This window comes from Aedes aegypti, chromosome 2 (assembly GCF_002204515.2).
Source record: "Aedes aegypti strain LVP_AGWG chromosome 2, AaegL5.0 Primary Assembly, whole genome shotgun sequence".
NCBI classification, from domain to species: domain Eukaryota; kingdom Metazoa; phylum Arthropoda; class Insecta; order Diptera; family Culicidae; genus Aedes; species Aedes aegypti.
The window spans coordinates 29,172,768-29,194,785 of NC_035108.1; the positions used below are offsets into that span (position 1 = coordinate 29,172,768).

The 22,018-nt window shown below is 41.6% G+C and overlaps 1 protein-coding gene across 2 annotated transcripts in view; it reads right to left on the minus strand.

Annotated features, from left to right (window-relative positions):
- LOC5578168 (protein KIAA0100) overlaps positions 1–22,018 on the minus strand; it is a 48,033-nt gene that overhangs the window by 6,930 nt on the left and 19,085 nt on the right. The window contains exons 4-6 of one of the 2 annotated variants that reach the window (XM_021840378.1): positions 8,383–13,644; positions 8,220–8,321; positions 8,068–8,082 (exon numbers count right to left, since the gene is read on the minus strand). In XM_021840378.1, the coding sequence (XP_021696070.1) occupies positions 8,068–8,082; positions 8,220–8,321; positions 8,383–13,644 (5,379 nt within the window). The remainder of the gene's footprint in view (positions 1–8,067; positions 8,083–8,219; positions 8,322–8,382; positions 13,645–22,018) is intronic. The other variant, XM_021840379.1, reaches the window with a different exon arrangement.

Genomic DNA, 22,018 nt, shown 5'->3' on the forward strand with positions numbered 1-22,018 from the left:
ATTAAGACATTAGCAGCACTAACTCCAATAATTTTGTTGACATCAAAACTATAAAGAACAGCCTTCAATTTAAAGAAGGGATAATCTCTTATGAAAAATTTGCCAGTTATATGTGTAGAACCAAACCCAAAAATGAGCAACTGATCATGTACAGCGTCGTTCTTATTCTTGGCTTTCTCATTTGTGCACGATACATTATGCTTTATGGCCAAGAAAGTGAAGAAAATGAAAAGATCCTGGATCGACTAGGAACCGAACTAAGATACCTTCAGCATGGCTTTACTCTATGGTTAGAACTCACGCCACTCACGCTGAGGACCTGGGATCAAATCCCATCCCCGAGATAGTCACTTATGACGTGAAAGTCATAGTTTCGACTTCCTTCGGAAGGGAAGTAAATCCGTTGGTCCCGAGATGAACCAGCCCAGGGCTAAAAATCTCGTTAATAAGGATAGGAAAAAAAAATTATCAAAAAAGTCAGTACATTTTTCCAGTAAACGATTTATATTTTCATTTTGAAAATTATGCCTATCGTCCATTATGCCTAATGTCCATTATGCCAAACATCTATTATGCCAAACGTCCATTATTAAGCCAGTTGTAAATATTTCTAATTGTAACAAAGGTAACAATTGTATACTAGTTGAGAACAGTTTGTCCAACTTTTTGAGCGTTTTTGTAGGTTTTTTTAAGTGCTTTTGCAAAATGTTAATATGGATTATAGTGAATTTTTAAGTAAAAAACTTCAAATCAAGATTTCTAGAGATTCCTCCTAGGGATTTTTTTAAAAATTGGCCCAAAGGTGCAGAATGACCTCAGGAATCGAGCCCTGTGCTCAGATTTGGTGGACATTTTTTTTACATAATAACGGTCTGTCGGGGCACCGTGTGGACATTACGGAAGGAATCGTTGGGGTACTCTTAAAAGAATCTCCGGTTGAATTCTTGGAGCCTGCAAGCAGAGTATCCGTAACCATCTCTGGAGAAATTTTAGAGGAAATCCTTAGTAGTATTCTACTAGAGAAATTTGAGCTTGAGCTTGAGCTTGAGCTTGATTGGCCGCCCGTGGATGCACTCCAGTATCGCCAGATCAGCTGCACTTACACAAGGAACCAACCGAATGACTGCTTGGGACTAACAGGCATCCTCAGTGTATAAGTGCTGGTGATCTTCTATTTTTAGGCAACAATGGCACCTGCCACGTCAGAATGCAGACCAATGAGGGGAAGGGGGAGGAATTGGTGCATTGAACTGACTCCCACGTAGACCGTATATTCCACTGCATCCACGTCAGTTCATGCGGGAGTGTATGGATTGGGGGAAAGGCATGGCAGAGAGGTTTGCTTTTGTGGTTAGCAGACTGCCTATGTATCAGGCGTAAGAGAGGCGTGCGCGTGGAAGTAGGAAGCGTTAGGGAAACGGTTTCTTGTCCGTCTCTGGTTCTAGCGTTTGCTATGAACGAATAGTTTGAGTGTGATATATTTAGAATGGAAGATAGAAGCAAGTGAGAGATATACAACTACAAAGTACGAGGAAAGGGACGGGCCTGGGATTGAACCCATGACCTTCTGCATATGAAGCAGAAGCGGTAGCCATCACACCACCAACCCCGTCTAGTAGTATTCTACTAGAGAAATTTATGAAGAAACATTTTTGAAGGAATTTTCAGAGTAATTCCTAAATGAGTCTTAGGAGATATTTCTAGAGGATTATAAAAGAAACATCTTGAAGAAATCCTTTCAGAATCATAAAAAAACTTCTGAACGAAATTTTGAAGAAACACCTGGAAGAATTTCTGGAGTAATCCCAGGACAAATAACAGAATGAAACCCTGAAGCAATTGCAAAAGCATTTTATCATAGACTTATTAGAGAACCAAGAGAAAAAAGACTAGATTTGTCTCATCAAACATCGAAGTGAAGTCAGTGTAAAGCATTTGAGAAACGATTGAATTGGATAACCATGTTTCCTGCATTGTATTGATCCTACAAATTACCATTTTCGGGTCCCGAGACGCCTCCAATTTACGATAAAGTGACCAATTTGTAGCTAAACATCTGTGCCAAGCTTATTGGAAAGAATGATTAAGATTGATATCTACTTTTAGAGAATTGAAACGGTTTAGTATCCAACAAATCTATAGCCGGTCATGGCATTAAATCTGAATTGGCCACATCCTGTACCTTCTAAACAGTGAAAAACTCTTTTCATATATTGAATACCATACCTTAATGATTTATTTAATGATTATCATCGTAAATAAATAAAGATAACTTAGCATGTCTACAAAAAATAGACTTTCTTACCCGACTTGACCTAGTGACCCACCGGAATAACGCCGGCCACATGGATTTTCCCGAGTTCCTCTGGCCCATTCTAGAAACTAGGTATGTGTACCAATATACTGAACATTTTTTTTTTTTTTTTTTTGAGTCCTTTAAGTATTCGCTGGGCGATGAAAATTTTAGTATTTTTTTTGTTTTAATTCAGGCCTATACGGGCTAATAGAATCTCAGGATGAATTCTTATAAAGTCTGGAAACATCTCAAGCAGCATATCAGTAGCCATCCCTGGAGAAATTTTAAAGGAAACCCCTAGTAGTATTACTGGACATATTTATGGAGGAATTTTCAAAGGAATTCCTAAATGAGTCACAGGAGAAAATTCTGGAAGATTATAGGAGAAGCAGCTTGAAGAAATCCCGACAGAACCACAAAAAGAACTTCTGAACGAAAACTTGAAGGAACGCTTGGAAAAATATCTGAAGAAATCCCCAATGGAATTATTGGAAGACGACATAGAAGACTTCCTGAAGAAATACCTGGAGCAATTACTGGAGGAAATCTTTGGAAGAAGGTAGGCATCTTTGGTAGGATTTCAACAGGTTTGCCTGAAATACTGAACGAATTTATGTTGGAAACGTGGTAGAATTTCCTAGAAGAAGCTTTGGGGAAATCCTAGGAGAAATTTCAGAAAGAATCCCTACAAGACCATTAGTAAGAATATCTGGAAGAAATCTTTGAGGAATGTTTGGAGGAATGTTTGGAGGAATTCTTGAAGGAATCTCAAAAGAAAGTTTTGAAGGAATCCGTTGAAGCATCCCTGAACTTATTCCTGGTAGGGTTCTTGTTTTAATTCTTGGTTTGTCTAGTGGAATTCTTAAAGAAATCCCTAATGGAATCCCTAAGAAAATTGCTGCTGGAATTCCAGGAGGAATAACTGATGGAATTACTATTCATGCCCGGTGAAATTGCTGGAAGAATCCCTTTTGGAATATCTGGAGAAATCCCTGGTGGAATTGCTGAAGGAATCCCTGTTGGCCTTCCTGGAAAAATTCCTGCTACAATCCCTAGCAAAATTACTAAAGGGATATCTGGTAGAATTGTGAAATAAACCCCTTATGGAATTGCGAAAGAAATAGCCAGTGGAATTCTCGGAGAAATCTTCGGTTTAACTCTTGAAGGAATTCCAGGTAATATTTCTGAACATATCCCTGGAAGAATTCCTGAAAGTTCTCTGGTGCAAATCCCTGAGAAACCTATGAGTAAATTCCTGGGAGAATCCCTGATACGATTTTCAGCGGGAATTCCCGGTTTAATCCCTGGTTTATTTCATGTTGGAATCCTTGGTGGCATTCCTAAAGGTATCCCTGGTGGAATTCTTACAGGAATTCCCGAAGAAGTGCTTGGAAAAATCCCTGACTCCAGGATATCAATATCAATCGAAAATATGTACATCTCAATCTCAAAACATTCAATCTCAATTTGCCCTTCATGATAGCTGAAGCGGTTTTCAATTTGCTGTAATTGATAGCAAATAGTTATTTAATCAACAAGTTGCAAAATCATGTTTTTTTCAGAATGAGTTGTACATTTATCCTACGAGGCTTGCCGAGTTGGATAAATACGATGAGTGCTGAAAAAATCGAGTTTTGCAACGCGTTGTACACAACACTTTTTGCAATTACGAAAAATGCCGTCTAGTTGGATTATTTCTAGAAACAGAAGGCAATCCACATAGACAAACATCTACGTGTACTGTCGACTCAGAGTTTTCAATCACGTAGGCTATGATACTGTTCACACAGGACTGTCACAAATTTTCACTCTAGCGCATTTTATCTACATTCGGAACAGGTAAGTCGATGCATTCACATAAAGTTTTATGCCGTATCTTACACACAGTTGTTCCTCATGTTGGCAGACAAGGCCCGCCGCAGAAAGATCCGGATTTTTTGTGAGTTAACATTAATTACATTTTCTACGTCCGTTAGAAGATCCCATTCTCTATCCTATTCAGAATGGCTCTTCTGAGTCGGATTTGGATCGCCCAACGGATGCAGAATAAGAAACTAGTTAAATAAGTTTTTGAAGAATCCAGAGCAATTAGAGAAGAGAAGTGTGATAAGTCATATTCAATAGTTAACGACTTCAAACACAGTGCGGAAAAGTGCTACTTTTCAGCACCGTTAACAGAACTGAAAAGTAGCACTTTTCAGCTCTGTTTCATCTGGTAGGAAAAATAATAATGGCCTACTTGAGCATCTCCTAGATGAAAAGTAGGCTCATATAGGACGGAATTGCAAAAAATAATTTTCGATTTGATTTCTTGGGAACATTTTTCTGCTCTCAGTTTTGATATTATAACTGATTTATCAAAATTCGCGACATCACAACATCAAAATTAGTTGTCAATATGATCTCAAGCTGGGGTAGTGCATCCAACCTGCGCGTGTGTACACTCAAAATAATCCAAACGTCGAAGCTACGTGGAAACACAGTTTTTTTTTCACGTAGCACTTACGTGAATCGTAGGTAGTCAGGAATGAACGAATGAACTCTCATTCTGTCGCAGCACAACGTAGTAGCTACGTGAATTCCCCGTACCTATCACTAAGCGTGGTTGTGAGAGTTACTTTCTGTTCCGGTATGTTTTATCAGAAATTTGAATGAAGAGCACGTTATTGAACAATAACATTCATACTCATCTTTTGTGAAAATCACATGGCCAGAAAATTGTACAATATTGAACAGAAACATCGGCAATAAATTAGAGCTGATGGTAAAACATTTATTAATGTCACATTTGAAAAATTGGAAATCCGGAACACATTGTTTACGATCCAAATAGTTAATTGGTCGTTTGTGAGTAAGAACGACTGCGCAACACGATATGACAGCAGGTTTTAGGCCGAAAGTCAGTCACATTAGCAAGCCAGTAGTTATTCCCTAATAAAATAAGTTCTAAATTAGGAAATTAATTATATCCAGCACATTTATTTACGTCCTCTTCTCGTCGTGTGATGATTAGAGGAAAGATTAAAGAATGCGTGCGGCGCAACCATTCAACTTTACTTTACGGAAAAAACAAAGCTTCAACCGTTGCTGCAGAAAGTTTACCGGAAAGTGGATGTTGATCTTCCACAACAGATTTAATCTGGAGTTTACCTGACGTAGGGTCTACAGGTGGATGCGATACAGGATACCAGTTTTTCATTTCACATTCATTCATTGTCCGGTGATAATTACGTTCGACTGGAAACAACGGAATGAATATGTTTTGGTGCTTACGTGTTTTTTTCACGTTGCACCGACGTTTGGATTATTTTGAGATGGATGGATATGGGTATTGAAAAGGGTCTGCGTGATCTGTGGGGATTTAAATTCGAAACTTGTAACCTTCTGAGTTATTGGGTCACCAAGTGGTTCGTAACTTAGTTGGTAAAGCGCTCGTCTAGCATACAAGAGTCCTGGGTTCGAATCCTAGCCTAGCAAGTGGATTTTTTCATGATTTCACCCATAAAATCTTGATGACCGCTTATTTGAGCTGTTTCTTTCTGTGACATTGTTACAATTTGATCAATCATAATGTAAAATCAGTAAAATCAGTAAATCAGTAAAGTCAGTAAAATCAGTAAAATATCATAATGCAAAACAGAAAAAGAAGCCGATGGTGTTAACAAAATTCAAATAAACAGAGCGTGATTTTAACAAACACTCCAAGAGCTAGAAGTGTGTCAGTGTACCGAGCGAAAGAACACAACGTAGAGAACATCGAAACGTCCAAAAGTACCGTGTACGCACCAAACTTTGCGCAGTTAAGAAATCAGCATCCTATTTTTGCTTCAAATAATGCTAAAATATGTATTTTTTAATTCAAACTTCTACCAACGATAGGCATTTAACCCTTCAGTAGAACACATGATTTAAAAAGAATAGAAATAATTCATAAAAAAATAAAAATATGCAAAAGGTGATACAATATCTTGTGCCTAACATTGCGCACAAAATTTGAATTGTTCCTAACTTTGCGCATGATGTGCCTAACTTTGCGCATGCCTTAAAATGCTCGTTTGCTCCAAATAATGTTACTTCTTTTACTGGTTTTGTATTAAATAAAAAGGGTACAACTAATATGAGTTTCATCAGGAGTTTTTCCATGAATTTCAATATAATTCAATGTTCATCCACCCCAAACATAGAGTTACCACGAATAGGGATTTACACTGTTCTTCATTTTTTATTATAGTGGTCCCGGCAAACTTCGTCTTGCCATCAAGTAGGCTGTTGATAAACGCTATGGATCGTCCTATACAAAATGACAGTTCCATTCAATCTCGTTTTTACGACTTTCCCGTTGAATATCCGGAGATTTTATACACACAAACACGTCGGAACCCTTGACGAACAAAACGGAGAATAAATCATCCAAATCTGTTGACCCGGTCGTAAGTCATTTCGTGACATACAAACACCATTCCATTTTTATTTATATAGATAGATTCACAAGATTACAATCTGAACAATATAGTTTACAGCTGTAGTTTATGCTTATTTGTTTTCGTACCTTGCTTATATAATTTATTCTCTTGTTTTTTTTTAATTCTTAACCTTCTTCATTTACTTGTTGTATCTGTTTCTCGTTTGTCTTATTTTATTCCATCTTTTTGAATAACTATCCAAATTCGACGTCCGTATTCACTGCTAATGGTCGTGAACGATTCGATTTCGCACAATTTGGAAGCTTTTTTAAAGAAAATTCTTCTCTGCTGTACATGTCATCAGTGGAGAATTTCCAGATGAACTTGACGAGTCTTTAGCAGTGATGTGCTTCAATTGAAGCTCAGGTGAGCTATACTCGAAAATTTTCTCGTTTGCAGTACTGTCAATTAGTATTTCAAGCTGAAGGTTGCTTAGGGGCTGTCCCTTAATGGACGGACCCTTACTTTCCACTGAAATCAAATCCATAGAAAGCATCAATTAATTAGGTGATGTATCGTTGATCACTAGCGATTAATTTTTTTTTTGCCATACGTACCGGATATTCCATAATTGAAGGGGTTTTTTTGCTAGACAACTGGAAAGTGAATCATTGTCCATCAACTGGGAAGCCAACCGCTAATTATTATTTATGTTTACAGTAAACGTCTCCTCCTGCGTCAATACAGTGGGTTTTCCGAGATTTTTCGATGCATACCTTGCCTTTAGCTTCATACAAAAAGTAGTTTCAGGAATATTATATGTAGCCGTTGCCTTATGGATTGAGTGACTCCTGGTAAGATCGACAGCTTTGCATTTGCAATGACGTACATGTATTTAAGATCCATTTCGAATTGCTTGAAGTGCGCAAAAATTAGGACCTTTATGTAAAAAATGGGTCCTAACATTGCGCATCGCTTTTTTTCAAATAAAAATTCGACATATTATATGGAACATTAATTGAATTACTAGAATATTACCGTTTTTGCAAATACACCGCAAATATACTTCTCATAACACAGTTTTGTTCAGAGAAATGTTGATTTTTGGCAGAGCCACTCCTTAGTGCTTGTGCTAAGACGGTGTAAAAGTTGAGGTTTATACGTGTGATGATAAGGTTTTTTGGTTATTTACTAACATTAACAAGGGTTTCTTAGTAAACAAATGTATGTCAAATACTTATTTCACATAAACGAACATGTTGGTGAAACAGAAATGTTGAAAAAATCATTGATTAATAATAATTTTTTCATGCTTGTTAAAAATGCGCAAAGTTTGGAACTGCGCAAAGTTAGGTGCGTACACGGTACCTTATTCCGAGCTCTCTATTATTTTGCAGGTAGTAGGTAACAAGCAAATAACAAATTCGAAAGCAGGAAGAGAAGAATATTAAGGTATTTTATACTAATTATTTCATAAACGAATCGATAACCTAAAGGATGATAATTTTATTTGTACTTACCGCATGACGATTGCCAAACAACATTTTCGCCTTGTCCTCTTCCTGTGGAGACGGTTGTTCATCCACTAGCACCTTCTTTAGCTTCAGTTTCTGCTTGATCGCCTGTCGAATAAAAAAAAATCAGTTATCGGCTTTGACTAGCATCAGCCTTCAAAAACCATACCTGCGACAGCAGCACCTTCCGGCTGTCGGACTTCATCGCCAGCAGCAGATCCAACCAGGTCCACGTCACATTGTGGTACTCCAGCGTCGGAATCAGCAGCGACAGGTCCGTAATGTCCTCGATGTTCTTCTCCTTGTTACCCTTGTAGCTAACCCTAACAGGCACCTCCGGTATTTTGATATAGATGAAAAGCTTGTTCTTCTCAGCCCGCTCCTTCATCTTCTCCACGTCATCCTGGATCTTCACGTAGAAATTGCTATCTTTGGAACTTTTCTTACCCTTGGAACTGCTACTGACCGCCTTCTTGGAGCTTGCCTTAGTCGATAGCGAAGAGCCCGAGCTTGTGCTCGCTCCATCTTCCAACTCATCGTTACCCTCCGTTTCCGAAGCGTCCCGATCAGGGAAGCAGAACTTCAACATAGTGTTGTAGAACTTTTTGGAAATGGCGATCGTTATAGGAACTACGTTGATTTCAAAGTGCTCTTTCACGGATATTCCACCGACGGGAGGTTTCTCTCGGCAAAATACTCGCAGCACTCGTTTGTGATCCACTGGCATGTCACGTTGGATCTCTGTAGGACACAGCACCTCTTTGTAGTTGTCTCGGGGAATCAGGTTGTTGATTCTGATGTAACCCAGCTCCAGAAGATGATCAACGGAGTCGTCACTTTTGGAGTTTTTGGTGTAAAGGAAGTTGCTAAGGATCAAATCGGCGATGCCAATCTGACCATCAGCTTCGGTAAGCCTCCACTGGGCATGTTTGAAGCAGATTTCATTGGCACGGACGATGGTCAGTGGTTTATCTTTGCGAATAGTGGCCAGTCGATTCGAGGCCGATAGTTGTGCCTCATTGTAGCACGACAGCATGATATCCAGCTCGTCGCTTTTATTTGACAGCATTTCTTTGTATTCGCGAATCATCTTCTGAACTTCTTCGTACTCTATCCGCAGCTCATCACTGTCACCTTCCTCCAGGCGAGCTTTGGTAATGAAATGGATGTCCTTCTCCAGGCATCGTATTTTCGACATCAAGCCTCGAATTTCCGTTTGGATGTGCTGAATGGGTCGCTTCTGATCTTCACTGCTGTACAGCTGCAGCTGAAAGCGCATTCTAGCTAGCCTCTCTGAAGCTTCCTTTCGCTGTGGCTCCACATGGAGAAGCAAATTGTTAACGATGTCCAGGATCATGGCGTACTGAAGTGAATTCGTACATACATCCAGATCGTGATGCATCAATGTAAAAGCATCCACTGGTTCATCCTGGTTCTCCCAAGGACTCAAACTTTCTTCCACTGGTGGAGCCGGCACTTCGCTGATAGTCCCCGGATCTATGCTTGTTTCACCATAGCTTACGTAGAAAAACTCACACTTACACCTAGATACAATTCGTTGTAGCTGAATTGGCGACTTTCCATCGCGACTAACATCACCAGACACACCTCCCACAGTTTCCGAGACAACCCCGCCCACACTCTGTCCACTTCCTACCAAATGAGGTAAATCCGGAAACTCGTTTATCACAGTTGCACCTCTGTCCTTTTCTTGAATGTTATCTACAGTCAGCCACATAATCTCTGCCATCTCGCGGGTATCTCCATCCTCCGCACTAACCGTTGCATAATATTGCATACATTCCAACGATCCAACCCACGTTGTTTTGGATACGATCGTGTGATCTCTCCAAACCGGCCGATGGACCCTCTGTAAGATCTCCGCTTTAGCAGCGCTCAATATCACATATCCCGAAGTCTCGCATCCCTTCAGCAAAACCTGCGAATTCACCAACGAAATGAACCAATTGTAGTGCAGCACACCACCATCTTGACATGCTTGGAGTCCCTTCAGCTGCTGCTGCCTCGTCTGCGCGGAAAGATCATCACTAAATACTACCGATTTGTGATCCGCTTCTGATATCAGCTGCTGCAACATAACCAGACCATCGGAGGTCTCCTGACGTTTACTGTTGATATGTCCCTGACTACCGCGACCATCCGAATGATGCGTGCCGCTCGTCTTGTCCTGACTGTTGCGAGACTTTAACGGAGTGTTGTTCCCCTCCTTCCGGAAGCACTTTAATGCTTCCGTAGACAAATTGTTCTTCAACCGTTGACTTTTCATAAACGAGTCGAACAACGCAAAAGCCACATCCCGGTTATCTTTGGTCCAAGCTCCTTTCAGGTCGTACACAACCAACTTATGCGTGGGGGTGTCTTTCTCTCGTTCATTGCCATTGGCCAACAGAGCCTCCCGACCGTAGGACACCTTAGCCACACTCAAAAAGTAATACCTACAAATGTCCCCATTCGAGTTGGAGATACTCTCCGAGCTGCCGTCGGATCTATCGCTGATCGTCGTTGTCCTGAGCCAAATTTCCGCATCGTTCAGCTCGCAATTCATGTACATGATGGCCCAATCGGCCCTCGGTCTGTGAATCAGGCCATCGTCGATAGGCGACAAGGTTAGCGTATGCTCTGAACTGAGCGTAATTCTCCCGCCGTTTAGCTGGAAGCCTCGATTCAACGCGTGCGACATCCAATAGAAAATCTGAAACTTGTGCAAACTCATCTGCAAATTTGCGCGCTTATAATGCCGACTGAGCTGCTTCTTTCGCGGACGAACGTTGTTGAAAACCGGTCCTCGACGGGTCGGTCTCGTCACACCCGATAAGATCAGCTTCAGGCTCTCGAACCAGCGAAGAGTGCTGCCATACAGTACCAAGTTCGGAATATCCGCATCGGATACGTTCTGCTTGATTTCGAACGATACCCAGATGTTGAGGTTCTGCGAACGGAAAGCACGGAACGAGTCGTGCACTTGATTACTGGAGTACTCGGGAAGTTTGTCCGGAGCGCAAGGGATAACGGCGTGGTGGTCGTTTGGATTTGCGAGACAGATCCAGTTCAATTTGAAGGTCAGTTTCAGATTGGGTAGATGCAGCAGTCGACAATCGTCGTACCGGGAGGCAGTCCTAACATACACGTTGAGATCGCCTTTGAACATTATCTTGGCGTTCGTGTAGACGATGCCGCAGTTATTCCAAGTCAGTTCCATTTCCTCGGTGGTGTTGTAGGGATCCAGCGATGCGTGAAGAAGGATGGTGAACTGCTTAGCGATTATCGTGAGACGTCCATGCATAAGAAGCCGCATTTTATCCCAGAACGGAAGCGGGGGACTTGGATCTCTGGACGGAGCGGAGATCTTCTCCATCATCAGATTGCACTGGGCCATAACCGGTTCCCAGCAGGGTCCAAATGCGTACGCTAGGTAATCTAGCTCCCAATCGAAGTCGTGGTAGAACTTGATCGAGGTCATGCTCCGTTGAATCGTATGGGTTCCGAAAGGATCGCCAACTTCTATGTCAACGTCTCGTTTGGCTCTTCTTGGAGGTGCCATCTCTGCTCCGGCCAAGTGTCCAAAGAGATGCATAGCCTTCACGTGGAACATCGGTTGTGGGTAATCCCTCAGCATGAATTTCCACTCCGTACAGCTGACATTTACAGCGCGACACCAAAGCGTGACGAATTCGATACCTTCCTCAGGCCATGGACTTTCGGCATCAATATCCCGAATCATGCGAACCGCATTCTCCGTTCCATGCACAGAGGGATCAGCCATGGCCATAATCTCCAAATCAGTCATGATCCAGGCTATCAGTCTCGTGCGCGGAGGACCTGTCTCAGCCAATTTCTTCGATCGCTGAATGTAGATCTCGGAGTTCTTCTTGATCAAATTGGCGTTCAACTCCTCCAACGTTCCCGCCGGCAGTATCAATCTCTCCATACACAGTTGCTGAATTTTATGGTCAAACAGCTCCTTCCGCTTAACACTTTCATTATACTCGTCTAGTAATAAAACGTAATTATCCCTTAATTTCACCTCAAACGGATCGTCGCTCATCTCCATCAAGAATTCCTTGATCTGTATGAACATGTCACTAGGCAGCGGTGAGTCCTGCGTAAACGGCTTCTTTTTGTAGCCGTGTATCAGCTTCAACCACTTGTAGATCGAGACAAACTCGTTTACAATGGCTCCGTAGAAGTCGTGATCGTACGGGAAGATTATCCTCACCACACCGATCGAGGTCGCCCAAACCTTATTGCTCGCCAACCGGAAGTTTTCATAGTGCTTCCTCTCCGACCGCAGCACGTCCATTTCCGGCAGTTGATGACTGTCCACGTCCTTGAACGTGAAGATATGTTGATCGTCGATCTTGATAAAAATATTTTCGAACGAAATGAACCACCGATCCTTCCGGCTAACGTACAAATTCTCGCTGTAGATTTGCATCGAATGGCGATCGCTAATCTTAATAGCAAACTCCGCACTTCCTTCCGCGTAGACATCGATGATCCACGATTTTCTGTCGCCCGATGGGCTTTTCGGAGGTTCCTCTCTCGGTAACTCCAACGGAGGCTGCGCCATCTCCTTCGTCTTCAAGGCTGCCTTTAGTTCTTTGATTTCGCTGAAAAGGGTCACGATATGCATGTGAAGATTGGCATTCCACATGGCGCCGGTGTCTTCTAGGAAATGAATCGCCAGCTTTGGGTGCTTGGGATGTTCCGTGTGCTCCAACCGAATAACCTTGAAGTTGGCAAACATATTCTGCAATTCGGCAACCGAAAAGTCTGATCCGCTGATATTGCGGAAATCCAGCACCTCCATATGGAACTGATCCAACTTGACCACGTTGATGGCTGGGGTCTTTGCCAAAGACAGCTCGTTCAAATTGGCCAGAATGCACGTATCGTACTTGTTGAAGAAGAAACTAGTGATATCCGTAACTTTGGCATTGATCAGCAGACCCGGCTTCGGACGCTTGGACGGAGATGCACTCGCCTCCGACTGACTGTCCGCCGAAGATAAATTGATCGATCCCCTCCGCGAGAGTTTCGACGATCGATACTGTTCCAAACATTGCTTCGCCTGAACCAGATAGTCGGCCAGTCCCGGGCTGTACTCCGTGCGGAATGTGTGGATGGTGAAATCAAGCTTCGTTGCGTCGCCATAGCTGCTCAACTTGATCAAACTTACCCCGACGTAAAAAGGGCTTTCCCGGATGTGACTCTTCTTCAGACTTTGGCCGAAGTCCTTGTGCGATGCGCTTCCACTCAGAGACCACCACAACGATTCGATGAGCAGCTCGGCGCTCCAGTGGCGCTTCTGCAACACCTGATTCAGCAGACGACTGTCGTAGGCGCTGCTGCGGCTCTCCGCAAACTGATCCAGCAACAGTTTGGTGTGGTTGCAGCAGATCGAGGAGATCTGTGAGAACGAAACAAATAGGTGTTGAATATGAGGTTAGACATGAATACTCCACTGCACTGTGACGTCACGCATCAATTTTGACAGGTACTGGTCCTGTTGTTTACAGTTTGGACTTAGTACTTTTTTCGAATCATTCTTAATTTCGTAAAAGTTTGCTGCGAGGAGAGGTCAAATTCACTGCAGATACCCACGGATCGTATTATTCTATCTTCCTACCGTGGAAAATCGTCACCATCAGCATGCTGGTGATAGAAATGCGAAGATGAAAAAATGATGGAAAAAACGACTAAGTCCGAAACGTAAACAACAGGACCAGCAGCTGTCAAATAAGTGAGGTTAGGCTCGTCATATGCAGCGCTCTATTACTATGACGATGGAAAAACGAAATGGAAATACCGTGTACGCGACTAACTTTGCGCAGCTCCAAACTTTGCGCATTTTTAATAAGTTCGAAAAAAATATAATAAATCATTGATTTTTTTAACATTTCAGTTTCAGCAACATGTTCGTTTATGTGAACTAAGTATTTGACATACATTTGTTTACTAAGAAACCCTCGTTAATGTTAGTAACTCATTCCTTGCTTAGCGCTTGTACGAGTCGGTTGACTGATTCCCGGTCTCATCGCACGGCACTCTTGCAAAGTATTTTAGGCCTTTTTCTCCCACCGCCCGCGTGGGTTTTTGGTTCAATTTGTGCTCACAATCAATATTAAATTAGTGCAATTGTGTCCTTAGGCGATCGCGCTTCGCGAAGGAAGCGAGCTAGTGAAACTAGCATCGTTCCACCATAAAGAAAGTCATCACCAACTGCATCAACGGTGATTGATTTTTTTCTCCCCGCACCAAGAGCATCAACAAGGCAGAAGGCAAATCGGTCGTTCTGCTACCTACGGTGCGTGGACGAGCTGCTGTATACGGATAAGTATCAATTCGGATATCTATTGAATTGCTTTTACTTCTCCGAACAAACAGTGCTGAGTTCAAGGTTGTTTTCGCTTCTCCTCTGTCTCTCTCCCGGTGCGATTCTTTCGACCGAATTGGGGAGTTGGGTACAAAATAGCCCACTGATTGGTTAGGTTTTTTTTCTTTTTCTTTGTAATTTTGCTTTGCCCATTTAGGGGAGGTGTGTACAAAATAGTCCACTGATAGGTTAATTTTTTTTTCTGCATATTTTTTTTGTTTTTTTTTTTTATTATTATTATTTTTATTTTTTTTTTATTTGGTTGCGGTTGATTTTTATCCCGCATGGACGATTCGGATGGAGGCAATACGCTTCCAAAAGATCTCGTTGCTCGAACGCGGTTTTACCAACCGTCTTCGGCTGGGCCTTGGGTTGTCTATTTCCGGCGCAAAAATAAGATTTTGAATGTGCTCTCGATCTCTCGTATATATCCAGGGACCGTTATTCACCAAGTGAAGCAATCCAAGCTGCGTGTAACTGCACCTAGTTACAAAGCAGCAAACGAGATTGCTCAGCATGAGGCTTTTGCTGTGGAATACTTTACCTATATTCCGGCACGAGAAGTCGAGGTGGAAGGGAAAATCATCGACGCGAGTCTGACATGTGAAGACATTAAGACTGGCAAAGGTGTTTTTGATAACCGGTCAATTCCTGATGTGGCTATACTGGATTGCAAACAATTGCAATCAGTTTCCATGGAAGGAAATAAGAAAGTTTTTTCGCCGTCAGCCTCGTTTCGAGTGACTTTTCCTGGTTCCGTCCTCCCGAAATTTGTTTGTATTGATAGTGTTTTTTACCCAGTGCGTCTTTACGTGCCGAAGGTATTCAATTGTACCAACTGCAAGCAGCTTGGCCACAGTGCTAGCTTTTGCGACAACAAGCCCCGTTGTGGCAAATGCAACCAAGCTCATTCAGAAGATGCTTGCACACAGGAAGCTGAAAAATGCAGCTACTGTAGCAAATATCTGCATGACTTGCAGAAATGCCCGGCATACAAAAAGCGCATTCGAAATGAGAGTCGCTCAATTGTGAAGCGCTCCAAGAAGACGTATGCGGAAATGGTGAAAGCTTTGAATCCGCCTGCAAAAGAGTCTTTATCAGCCATCCCAGTTGGTAACTCTTTTCAAGAGTTGTCTTCCGATGAAGCGAACGACGAAGAAACCGATGGGGGAGATTCTTCGGAGGTACACGCACCCGGTAAAAGAAAGTCTCCATCTTCTCCGAGACTGCGCCGTAAGGTATTGAAATCTTCCCTCAGAAGTTTGCCTAATTCCAAAGGAGGTGGGGCAAATTTGAAAAACCCGAAGAAACAGGTCTTTGATGCTTACGTTCCGTGTTGCAGCAAAGATCTGCCGCCCCCGCCTCCACAGATAAAATACACTTCGAAAAGAAGCTCTAGACAAGAAAGCAAAAGAAATGCTACTGAAGTCCCTCGCTCTTCCTCGAAAACGGCCCGGGCTAAGCGAGGACTGATAACTTTTACGGCCCTTGTGGATCGCATATGTAATGCTCTCGGAGTTTCAGACTCATTCAGAGGCATACTTGATCTTTTTCTCCCCGCAATAGAAGGATATCTCAGGAAATTGACTATCTCGTGGCCCCTCCTTGCTTCGATCATATCTTTCGATGGCTAATTCATCAAGCGAGGTACAAGATATGATCACAGTGCTACAGTGGAACTGCCATAGTCTAAAACCTAAATTAGACACATTTAAGTTTTTGCTTCACAATTCCGATTGTGATATATTTGCACTCTGTGAAACATGGCTTTCTTCTGAAGATGATCTTAACTTCTACGACTTTAACATTATACGCCAGGATCGAGATGATAATTACGGGGGTGTGCTTTTAGGGATCAAAAAGTGCCATTCATTCTACAGAATCCCCATTCCGACTCATCCAGGCATAGAAATCGTTGCTTGCCAAATAAACGTAAAGGGTAAAGATCTTTGCGTAGCTTCTGTTTATATTCCTCCAAGAGTTTCAATAAACCGCCGTCATCTTTGGAATGCAGTCTCCATGCTCTCATTCCCGATTTCAATACTGGGTGATATGAACTCCCATGGTACTGGATGGGGCGAATCTTATGACGATTATAGAGCGGCTATTTTCTATGACTTATGCGACGATTTCAACTTGAACATTTTGAACACAGGTGAAGTGACACGTATTTCATCCGACGGCAAAGAAAGCCGCCTTGACCTGTCTCTGGGTTCAAGTTCACTATCATTCGATTGCATGTGGAAGGTTATCGATGATCCCCATGGTAGTGATCACTTGCCCATAATAAACTCTATCAAAAATAATTGTGAAAGGTCAGAACAGTCAATTCAGGTTCCTTTTGACCTCACTAGGAATATAGATTGGCAAAAATTTGCATCAGCGGTAACTTTCGGTATCGAATCATTCAACACTCTCCCACCGTTGGATGAGTATCGATTCCTAACAGAATTGATTTATAAAAGTGCATTAGAATCCCAAAAGCAACGAGTTCCAAGTGCATCCTTCAAAAGACGACCAGCCACACCTGGTTGGGATGATGAATGCACTCAGTTGTATCGAGAAAAATCTAATGCCTTTAAAGCTTTTCGTAGATATGGTACCTCAGAACTTTATTTAGAGTACTCGAAGCTCGAAAAAAGACTGAAGAATCTTATTAAAGCGAAGAAGCGTAGCTATTGGCGACGTTTCATCGATGGCCTCTCACGAGAAACTTCAATGACGACGCTTTGGAGAGTGGCTCGCAACATGCGAAACCGCTCATCCTCAAATGAGAGTGACGAATACTCCAATCGTTGGATATTCAACTTCGCAAAAAAGGTCTGTCCAGACTCAGTTCCAGCTCATCCGCCTTTTTGGGAAACCCAGAGAGACGATGCATTGGACAGACCATTCACTATGCTGGAATTTTCTATGGCTCTTCTTTCATCAAACAACTCCTCTCCGGGACGCGATATGATTGAGTTCAATCTTCTTAAAAATCTCCCCGATATCGCTAAAAGACGGTTGCTTGACTTGTTCAACTCATTCATGGAGCACAACATTGTTCCACCTGAATGGAGACAGGTCAAAGTAATAGCTATTCAAAAGCCTGGGAAACCAGCGTCTGATCATAATTCGTACCGCCCGATCGCTATGTTATCATGTTTAAGGAAATTGTTAAAAAAATGATCCTATCCCGACTCGATCACTGGGTCGAATCAAACAACATGCTTTCCAGTACACAATTTGGCTTTCGCAAGGGCAAAGGAACAAACGATTGTTTAGCGTTGCTTTCATCAGATATTCAACTAGCCTTTGCAGACAAGGAGCAATTGGCTTCGGTTTTCTTGGATATTAAGGGCGCTTTTGATTCGGTTTCCATAGAAATATTGTCAGAAAACTTGCACAATAGTGGACTACCTGGAATATTGAATAATTTCTTGTACAATCTGTTGTCAGAAAAACACATGAGCTTCACTCTCGGTCAACTGACAACTTCCAGAATTAGCTATATGGGCCTTCCCCAAGGCTCATGTTTAAGTCCCTTGCTTTATAATTTTTATGTTAAAGATATTGACAACTGCTTGGAAGAACCATGCACGCTTAGACAACTTGCAGATGATGCTGTGGTCTCTATGAAGGGCCCACGAGCGGAAATCTTGCAAAGACCATTGCAAAATTCCCTTGATAATCTATCCACTTGGGCTAGAAATTTAGGGATCGAGTTTGCGCCGCAAAAAACTCAACTGGTTGTATTTTCTAGGAAGCGGAATCCAGCCCAACTAAAGCTTAAGCTATTGGGAACAGACATCGACCAGTCTTTGACTTCAAAATACCTTTGGGTCTGGTTTGATTCAAAAGGCACTTGGCGAACCCATACTAGGTATTTAACGGAAAAATGCCAACGAAGGATCAATTTTCTACGAACAATTACCGGAACATGGTGGGGTGCTCACCCGGAAGACCTCATAAAACTCTATAAAACAACAATTCTCTCTGTTCTAGAGTATGGCTCTTTCTGTTTTCTCTCAGCAGCAAACAGCCACCTTATTAAATTGGAACGAATTCAATATCGTTGTTTGCGTATCGCCTTAGGTTGTATGCATTCGACTCACAATGCGAGCCTGGAGGTGCTGGCAGGGGTTTTACCACTACAGAACCGATTCTGGGAGCTCTCGCTAAGAATACTTATTAAGTGTGGGGTGAGCAACACACTCGTTATCGAAAACTTCGAAGAAATGCTCAAACTGAATACTCGGTCAAAATTCATGAGAGTTTATCTCTACTACATGTCATCTGACATAAGTCTTCCATGTTATAACGCTCCACGTGTACACTTCACCAATGACAGTTCCTCTGTTGAATACGATCTGTCCATGAAACAAGCTATTCATGGAATCCCAGATCAACTTCGATGTATAACGATTCCACGTATTTTTAACGCAAAGTATCAGAATGTCGATTCCTACAGGAGATATTTCACTGACGGGTCCCGCATCAATGGATCCACTGGCTTCGGTGTCTTCAATGAAAACTCTTCCGCCTTCCGAAAACTTCAGGAACCTTGCACGGTTTATGTTGCTGAGCTGGCAGCAATCAACTTCGCTTTGGGGATGATCTCAAACATGCCCGCAGACCACTTCTTCATCTTTTCGGATAGCCTCAGTTCTATTGAGGCACTTCGATCGATGAAACCTGTAAAGCATGCATCTTACTTTCTTACAAAAATAAGAGAGCAGATGTGTGCACTGGTCGAAAGATCATATAAGATTACCTTTGTATGGGTCCCCTCACATTGCTTAATTTATGGCAATGAGAAGGCGGACTCTCTCGCAAAGGTGGGCGCTGAGGAAGGTGAGATTTATGATAGAAGAATTTCACACGATGAATTTTTTCATTTAGTACGTCAAAGTTCTCTTCACGGTTGGCAAAGCGATTGGCTAAATGGCCAACTGGGACGGTGGTTACATTCCATAATTCCTAAAGTTTCCTTGCGAGCGTGGTGGAAAGGTTTGGATGTAAGTCGAGATTTCATTCGCGTGATGTCAAGACTTATGTCCAACCATTACTCGCTAGGTACACATTTGCACAGAATTAACCTCGCGCTGAGCAATATTTGTAATAGGTGTGGTTCAGGTTATGATGACATCGATCATGTAGTTTGGAAATGCCCGGATATGGACGCCTCCAGAGCGCAACTTTTGGATACCCTTGCGGCCCGAGGTAGACAACCCTATGTTCCAGTTAGAGATGTGTTGGGCATCCGCGATCTTATTTATATGGTCGCAATTTACGATTTTCTTCGCTTGTCCAGTATAAAAGTTTAATTCTTCTGTGTTCTCTTCTCCAGTTTTTTTTCTGTGTTTTGTCCCTTGTATGTTGGATTGAGGATCCTGGCCATCCGGCAGACGAATACCGGCAAGAAATTGGTACCAACGCCACTACACGTTAATCGCGATACCACGATATACCTCCCGGATGTGCTGCAGAAAACCCTAAACCCAATCCTCACCATGTCCTTCCTTCCAAAAAATGTGACCATTACTCTCGAGTTGCCACGAGTACCCTGGCTCCTTCCCATACTAATCTTAGTACAAAAAAGTGAATGATTTGTAAACAATACAAAAAATGAATTTCGGCTCCGTAAAGCGTTAAACGCGATTGAGCCTCAAATAAATGAACTAGAAAAAAAAATGTTAGTAACTAAACAAAAAACCTTATCGTCATACGCATAAAAGTCAACTTTTACACCGTCTTATAACAAGCGCTAAGGAGTGGCTTTGCCAAAAATCAACATGTTTATGAACAAAACTGTGTTGTTAAAAGTATATTTGCGGTGTATTTTCAAAAAAGGTAATATTCTAGTAATTCCATTTATTTTCTATATAATATGTCGAATTTTTATTTAAAAAAAGCGATGCGCAATGTTAGGACCCATTTTTTACATGAGGGTCTCAATTTTTGCGCACTTCTAGCAATTTGGAATGGCACGTAAATACATGTACGTCCTTGTAAATGACAAAAGCTGTAGACCTTACCAAAAATGGTCACTCAATCCATAAGGCAGCGGCTATATGTAACATTCTTGTAAGTACCTTTTGTATGAAGCCGAAGGCAAGGTGTGCATTGAAAAATCTTGGAAAACCACTGTATTGACGCAGGAGACTTTTACTGTACATTTGGATAATTGATAGCGCAAAGGTTGGCTTCCCAGTTGAAGGACAATGATTCAAGCTCCAGTTGTCTAGCAAAAAGCGTTCAATTATGGAATATCCGTACTGGCGGCAAATCGATAAAAAATAATTAATCGCGAGAGATCAACGACACATCTCCCGAACTTATCGATGCTTTCCATGGATTCGATGAAACTTCAGTGGAAAGTAAGGGTCCGTCCATTAAGGGACAGTCCCTAAGCAACCTGCAGCTTGAAATACCCATGGACAAACGAGAAAACTCTCGATCATAGTTCGCCTGAGCTTCAGTTGAAGCACATCACTGCTAAAGACTCGTCAAGTTCATCTGGAAATCCTCCACTTCCAGCTGACGACATGTACAACAGAGAATATTGTCTTTAAAAAGCTTCTATATTGTGCGAAATCGAATCGTTCACGGCCATCAGCAGTGGATACGAGTATCGAACCTCGGTAGTTATTCAAAGAGATAGAACAAAATAAGAAAAACAAAAATAAAAACAACAAGAAAATAAAAAAAAGTTTGAGATATAAAAAAAACAAGAGAATAAATTATATAAAGCAACGTACGATAACAAATAAGCATAAGCTACGGCTGTAAACTATATTGCTCAGATTGTAATCTTGTGAATATATGTATAATACAAAATAAGAACAGAATAAATCACTATTCGTGGGCACTCTATGTTTGAGGTGATTGAATAAATTAAATTGAAATTCACGGAAAAAACTATTAATGAAACTCATATTAGTTGTAATCTTTTTATTTAATTCAAAACCATTAAAAAAGTAATATTATTTAGAGTAGACGAGCAATTTAAGGCATGCGCAAAGTTAGGCACATCATGCGCAAAGTTAGGAACAATTCAGATTTTGTGCGCAATGTTAGGCACAAGGTATTGTCCTTTTACATTTTTTTTTAATTTTTGATGAATCATTTTTATTTTTTTTAAATCACGTGTTCTACTGAAGGGTTAAAAGCCTATCGATGGGAGAAGTTTGAATAAAAAGATGCATATTTTAGCCTTATTTGAAGCAAAAATACGATGATAATTTCTTAACTGCGCAAAGTTTGGTGCGTACACGGTAGTCGGGAAGCGGAATCTTTGGAGATTTTAGTACCGTGATCCGGGGTATCTTTGATCAGCGGGGTAACATTGATCGGAATGACTCATCTCGTAAAAAGTTCGTATCATCATTTATTGATGGAACATTTCCAAATCACGAATGGTGCT